General features: G+C 44.9%; 1 protein-coding gene across 1 annotated transcript; it reads left to right on the forward strand.

The window, feature by feature from the left end:
- Window positions 1-1,151: 1,151 nt before the first annotated feature.
- LOC112238994 (protein S100-A5) lies at window positions 1,152-3,594 on the forward strand. The gene is made up of 3 exons (XM_042307596.1): window positions 1,152-1,487; window positions 2,415-2,562; window positions 3,229-3,594. The coding sequence occupies exons 2-3, from the start codon at window positions 2,422-2,424 to the stop codon at window positions 3,400-3,402; spliced, it is 315 nt and encodes a 104-aa protein (XP_042163530.1). The 5' UTR covers window positions 1,152-1,487; window positions 2,415-2,421; the 3' UTR covers window positions 3,403-3,594.
- Window positions 3,595-7,410: the final 3,816 nt, after the last annotated feature.

The following is a 7,410-nucleotide window of genomic DNA, read 5'->3' on the forward strand; positions in this document are numbered from 1 at the left end:
GCATAATAATAGTAGTACTACTAGAGCATGCATACTAATAGTAGTGCTCCTACAGCAGGCATACTAATAGTAGTACTTCTAGAGCAGGCATACTAATAGTAGTACTTCTAGAGCAGGCATAGTAATAGTAGTACTACTAGAGCAGGCATAGTAATAGTAGTACTTCTAGAGCAGGCATAGTAATAGTAGTACTACTAGAGCAGGCATACTAATAGTAGTACTACTAGAGCAGGCATACTAATAGTAGTACTTCTAGAGCAGGCATAGTAATAGTAGTACTACTAGAGCAGGCATACTAATAGTAGTACTACTAGAGCAGGCATACTAATAGTAGTACTTCTAGAGCAGGCATAGTAATAGTAGTACTTCTAGAGTAGGCATACTAATAGTAGTACTTCTAGAGCAGGCATAGTAATAGTAGTACTTCTAGAGCAGGCATAGTAATAGTAGTACTGCTAGAGCCAAACAAGCTGTCTTCACTTTTCTTACAGCACTATTGTAACACACATATCTGAGATTGTATAGTGATGACAACAAGCAGGGCTGCATTTCATTCCAAAAAGATGTATTTTCCCTTCTGCCCAAGCTCACTCCACTTCAAAGATCTAATAGGTATGCTGTGAATAAAAGCAATATGGCAGACACTAGGTGGGGCCTATGCTTACACCTAGCCTGCCTTCTCAGATCTGCAAAGGGGAGTGAAACAGGACAGAGAGGAGGGGATAACTTTTTTGGAATGAAAATGCAGCCCAGGGTTTTGTAGCAGAGTGATGGAAAATGGTGGTTAGGTTACGCAACAGTTGGGCTGGATAAATAAGAGGCGTGCTCTCTGTGGTGATATAAACAGGGGCATGCTCTAACAAACACACACACGCAAATAAGGGCATTCCTCAGAGCTGTGACTCATATTACCCATTTTTAGAGCCGTCTGGAATCTCCACAGCTCCACTTTCCACACAGTTTGTAGAGAACAAACCAACCCCAGGTTTGTGCAAGGCAACATGGAGGACGACAACATGTTGGAGTGTTATAACATAGAGGGTTACCACAGCTGGGGCCTGGCCTATTACACAAGGCCTGGCCTATTACACAAGGCCTGGCCTATTACACAAGGCCTGGCCTATTACACAAGGCCTGGCCTATTACACAAGCAAATACATGCCAAATACAATTAAGGAATAAGCTTCTCTCTTCACACCCTCAAAACAAGATTGAACATAATCTTGACCTTTAAAACATGAATTAATGCAAATGATTGCATTGGCACATGACCATTTGAGATCAAGTCTGATGGAGCAGGTTTGGGTGGAGCTGACCTCATTTCAGGGCGTCAATGGCGCCTTGTGGGCTGATCATGTGTCTGCTCTGCTTGAGGGGGTGTTTTTCACTTTAAGAGGAAACTTTTCTTCTCTCTGTCTCACATCAGTCTCACATCAGGACCCAGCCTGTCAGCTACACATATCATAGATCTTATCTTCTGCTCTGAGGTGAGTAGAGAGGGAGGGAAGAGTGGGGAGGGGGGCTGCTGCAACTCTCAGATAGAGGAACACAGAGGAGGGAAGGAGCAGGGAGGAATGAGAGAGTTAGGAACATAAAGATAGAACTGTTCTATTATATACGGTTAGGAATGTGGGAATGAAAAAGGTAGAGAAGTTGGAAGCAGGGAATGAGAGAGACGAGAATTGGATAGATGGGCGGGACATGTTGAATGAATGGACTGAATACGGAGCATAGCAATGTGTGTGTGTGTGTGTGTGTGTGTGTGTGTGTGTGTGTGTGTGTGTGTGTGTGTGTGTGTGTGTGTGTGTGTGTGTGTGTGTGTGTGTGTGTGTGAGAGAGAGAGAGTGTTGGGTTAATGAAGAACAGATGAATCAGCCATTCCATTATAAAGTGCCAATAACTATACATTTGCAACTGTTTGCCAAATCAATGTGTCAATGTGATCCTTTTATACGTTGCATTCATTTACTCAGGAAACACCAACTGTAAACACACTGTAGAACAACGCTGTCTAGACCTGAACACATTCCATTCCCTGGGTCTTATTACATTAAACATGTTTTCATCTTTAGTGTAGCTGAGCCTTCTCCTCTTCCTCTCTCTTGTTGTGAATCATATGTTCCATTGTAATAACCAGACATAGACAGGATGAATATTCATGTCACTCTCATCCTATCTTCTCTTCTCTCTTCTCCTCCTTCCCTTGCTTTACTCTCTATAATCCAATACTCTTCCTCCCTGTGATTTCCTCACTCATAACTTCCCCTCTACCTGCTTTCCTCCCCCCTATCTTCCTCTCTTCCCCCCTTTTCTCTTTTTTCTCCTCCTACCCCACACCCCTGCCTCCCTCTCTCTCTCATCCCCTCTTCTCAACTCTCTGTCCGTCCACCTGCCTCCTCCTCTCTCTCCCCCAGGTACAGTATGTCTCGTCTGGAGAAGGCCATTGTATCCATGGTGGAGGTGTTTGAGGGGTATGCTACAAAGGATGATAAGAATCGCCAGCTTAGCGTTACAGAGCTCGCAGAGCTGATGAAGAAAGAGCTGGCCAGCCCAGAGTTCCACGTAAGACACACACACACACACACACACACACACACACACACACACACACACACACACACACACACACACACACACACACACACACACACACACACACACACACACACACACACACACACACAGTGTTGTCCTGTATGGCTCAGTTGGTAGAGCATGGTGCTAGTAACACTAGGATGGTGGGTTTGATTCCTGGGCCCACCCATACGAGAAATCGATGCATGCATAACTGTAAGTCGCTTTGGATTAAAGTGTCTGCTAAATAGTATATTATTCTATTATCACACACACACAACCTAACACAGACACACACACACACACACACACACACACACACACAGACACACAGACACACACACACATACATGTTTTACATATCCATACCACAACATAGAAGTAATGTTTTATTAACATACACATACCACTGCATAATGATGTCTACAAGATACCTAGAAAGCCTACATACCTTCATGTGTGTGTGTGTGTGTGTGTGTGTGTGTGTGTGTGTGTGTGTGTGTGTGTGTGTGTGTCTGTCTGTCTGTCTCTGTCTGTCTGTCTGTCTGTCTGTCTGTCTGTCTGTCTGTCTGTCTGTCTGTCTGTCTGTCTGTCTGTCTGTCTGTCTGTCTGTCTGTCTGTCTGTCTGTCTGTCTGTCTGTCTGTCTGTCTCAGGGAAAGGTGGAACCAGCAGTGCTCCAGGAGGCGATGACCAACCTGGATAAGAACCATGATGGGGAGATCAACTTCAGAGAGTTCTCCATGTTCTTGGCTACTCTGGCCAGGGGCTACTACAGAGCCAGTAACAAGGGCAAGGGCAACAAGGGCAAGCCTGACAAGCCTGAATGAGGGGCAAAAAATGACCTGTTGACAGGTGTGGCCAGTATCGAGTCACACACACACTGCTTTTCTATGATAGAAGAGAGAAAATGATACACTTACTGTAACTTGTATGGTGCTTTTAAGTTTTTTGTATGGTGCTTTTAAGATGTCTTCTCAACATTTCCCCTGTTTTTTCAATTAAATCTGACTTGCTTACTAGTTGGTGTTGTGTGTTTCATTTTTGTGATTCTAGAATTCCTCGAGATGATGTGATGAGCACCAATTCTCAAACATTACCACTGGTACACCACTGCAGAGCTCTGGCAATTATGTAGTTGTTCTACTTACCCAGAGTCAGATGTGTTTCTACGTGCAGTCTCTGCACTAGTTAGAATTGGCACACAAAACTACCTTTAACTTCCTTCATACTGCACACAGAGACATACAAATGGTATGCACAAGTTCATCAGACTCTGGGTAAGTAGAAAAACATCCAAAGTCTTATTTGCCAGAATCTCGCAGTATCCATCCGTCCACCCATCACGCTTTCAGTGAGAATGTCTGTTACCCTCTTCTACTCATTCTCGGGTGGGAACCCGCTTCAGGTGTAGGCTTGTTTTACATATTTTCTTCCCCTCTTTACTCCCCCTCTCATCTTCCCATCAGGCCCATGTCCTGAGGACTCCGTGTGTCTCCCTGTGTTAGTGTCACAGTGTTAGATTAGAGGACAGGTATAATGTTGAGATTAAAGGTAGAAGCCTGGTTATGACCTATAACGCTTTATAGTCTGGTGAATCCATTCACCTTAGGCTCATACCATGTTTCTCACAATAGACTAGAGCCCACAGCTGTTACAACAAATATAGACTGGCTTCACCCTCCCATGAAGCCCCTGGACACTGATCAGTGTGTTGTCTCCTCTTAAGGTTAGAATTAGGGGAAGGTAAACTGATCCTAGATCTGTACATATTGGACTAAATGGAGTTCTTTCAATGTTCTGATCAGGTAGTATGATTAGTAGAATATGGGTGCACAGGTAAAAGAAATGTTTTTGAAAAGTTTTTATTTTTTAATTAAATAACTAAGTTGAATGCCTTTTAGAAGTGTGCAACCTTGTTCTACTGCTTGATCTACAGGCTAGCTCATATACAGCTCCTTTAACTCAACTCCTGAACAGAATGTTCTGATCAGGATAGGGTGATTCTATGAACCCTATTACTGCTGTCTTCTGGCTCACTATCTGGATTACATTATTTGACCCAAAATACATCCCTCAGCCTTTAGGATAAAATGAGAGGACACCTCCCCGAGCCTCTATAATCAAGAATCAAATGAGAGAACACCTCCCCCAGCCTCTAGAATCAAGAATCAAATGAGAAAACACCTCCCTCAGCCTCTAGCCTCAAATGGGAGAACACTTCCCTCAGCCTCTAGGATCAAATGGGAGAACACCTCCCTCAGCCTCTAGGATCAAATGGGAGAACACCTCCCTCAGCCTCTAGGATCAAATGTGAGAACACCTCCCGCAGCCTCTAGGATCAAATGGGAGAACACCTCCCTCAACCTCTAGGATCAAATAGGAGCACCCCTCCCTCAGCCTCTAGGATCAAATGGGAGAAAACCTCCCTCAGCCTCTAGGATCAAATGGGAGAACACCTCCCTCAGCCTCTAGGATCAAATGGGAGAACACCTCCCTCAGCCTCTAGGATCAAATGGGAGAACACCTCCCTCATAAATTATCGGTGTTATCTTAGTAGTTATGTCAAGTCGTACTTGTTTTTTATTCTCCCGCTTTTTGGCTATTCAACGTAATTCTGTAAAATCATGCATTGTAATAGATCTACTCATAGACAGATGGTGGTATTGTATCAGAAGTGTGCAGCGCCCAGGTGCTAAAGCAAGTGTCTCTCAACTCCCAACTGTAATGCTACTTATATACCAGCGTTCTTCACCGCTGGCCCTTGGCAGCTACAGTGTGTCGGATTTATTTCCTGCCCAGCACCAACACTCCTGATTCTACTAATCATTGGTCATTGGTACATTCATTGAACCAGTGTTAGAATGGTAGAAAACCTTTAGCTCTCCAGGACCAGGATGTAAGAACACTGCTGCAGGTCAATACCAGTGGACAGGAGCAGTAGAATGAACTGTATCTCAGAGACTTCCTAGGTTAAAGGGAAGGTCCTGTCAGTGATCAGCTCTTGTGGACCTGTAATTGGCACAAATGAAGATGGGTCAAAATGGCCAAAAACTTTGCATGTGAATGTCTCTTCATCTGTGTGTGTGCCTGTGTGAGTCTGTACTTGCATGCTTGTATGTGTGTGTGCCTGTGCACACTCGTACTTTTAAACTCGGACAAAACAGAGATGCTTGTTCTAGGTCCCAAGAAACAAAGAGATCTTCTGTTGAATCTGACAATTAATCTTAATGGTTGTACAGTCGTCTCAAATAAAACTGTGAAGGACCTCGGCGTTACTCTGGACCCTGATCTCTTTTTTGAGGAACATATCAAGACCATTTCAAGGACAGCTTTTTTCCATCTACGTAACATTGCAAAAATCAGAAACTTTCTGTCCAAAAATGATGCAGAAAAATTAATCCATGCTTTTGTCACTTCTAGGTTAGACTACTGCAATGCTCTACTTTCCGGCTACCCGGATAAAGCACTAAATAAACTTCAGTTAGTGCTAAATACGGCTGCTAGAATCCTGACTAGAACCCACTTTTTTTTATCATATTACTCTAGTGCTAGCCTCCCTACACTGGCTTCCAGCAAGGGCTGATTTCAAGGTTTTACTGCTAACCTACAAAGCATTACATGGGCTTGCTCCTACCTATCTCTCTGATTTGGTCCTGTCGTACATACCTACACGTACGCTACGGTCACAAGACGCAGGCCTCCTAATTGTCCCTAGAATTTCTAAACAAACAGCTGGAGGCAGGGCTTTCTCCTATAGAGCTCCATTTTTATGGAACGGTCTGCCTACCCATGTCAGAGACGCAAACTCGGTCTCAACCTTTAAGTCTTTACTGAAGACTCATCTCTTCAGTGGGTCATATGATTGAGTGTAGTCTGGCCCAGGAGTGGGAAGGTGAACGGAAAGGCTCTGGAGCAACTAACCGCCCTTGCTGTCTCTGCCTGGCCGGTTCCCCTCTTTCCACTGGGATTCTCTGCCTCTAACCCTATTACAGGGGCTGAGTCACTGGCTTACTGGGGCTCTCTCATACCGTCCCTGGGAGGGGTGCGTCACCTGAGTGGGTTGAGTCACTGATGTGATCATCCTGTCTGGGTTGGTGCCCCCCCCTTGGGTTGTGCCGTGGCGGAGATCTTTGTGGGCTATACTCAGCCTTGTCTCAGGATGGTAAGTTGGTGGTTGAAGATAAAAAAAGCTGTGCTTTGGCAAAGTGGGTGGGGTTATATCCTTCCTGTTTGGCCCTGTCCGGGGGTGTCCTCGGATGGGGCCACAGTGTCTCCTGACCCCTCCTGTCTCAGCCTCCAGTATTTATGCTGCAGTAGTTTATGTGTCGGGAGGCTAGGGTCACTTTGTTATATCTGGAGTACTTCTCCTGTCCTATCCGGTGTCCTGTGTGAATTTAAGTGTGCTCTCTCTAATTCTCTCTTTCTCTCTTTCTTTCTCTCTCTTGGAGGACCTGAGCCCTAGGACCATGCCTCAGGACTACCTGACATGATGACTCCTTGCTGTCCCCAGTCCACCTGGCCGTGCTGCTGCTCCAGTTTCAACTGTTCTGCCTTATTATTATTGGACCATGCTGGTCATTTATGAACATTTGAACATCTTGGCCATGTTCTGTTATAATCTCCACCCGGCACAGCCAGAAGAGGACTGGCCACCCCACATAGCCTGGTTCTTCTCTAGGTTTCTTCCTAGGTTTTGGCCTTTCTAGGGAGTTTTTCCCAGCCACCGTGCTTCTACACCTGCATTGCTTGCTGTTTGGGGTTTTAGGCTGGGTTTCTGTACAGCACTTTGAGATATCAGCCGATGTACGAAGGGCTATAAAAATACATTTGATTTT

Source organism: Oncorhynchus tshawytscha, linkage group LG03, assembly GCF_018296145.1.
Source record: "Oncorhynchus tshawytscha isolate Ot180627B linkage group LG03, Otsh_v2.0, whole genome shotgun sequence".
Taxonomy (NCBI): domain Eukaryota; kingdom Metazoa; phylum Chordata; class Actinopteri; order Salmoniformes; family Salmonidae; genus Oncorhynchus; species Oncorhynchus tshawytscha.

Bases quoted from the DNA above. Each gene is read 5' to 3' on its own strand.
- LOC112238994 (XM_042307596.1), top strand. From the start codon at position 2,422: ATGTCTCGTCTGGAGAAGGCCATTGTATCCATGGTGGAGGTGTTTGAG. The intron at 2,563-3,228 runs GTAAGACACACA...TGTCTGTCTCAG, and splicing joins TGGCCAGCCCAGAGTTCCAC to GGAAAGGTGGAACCAGCAGT.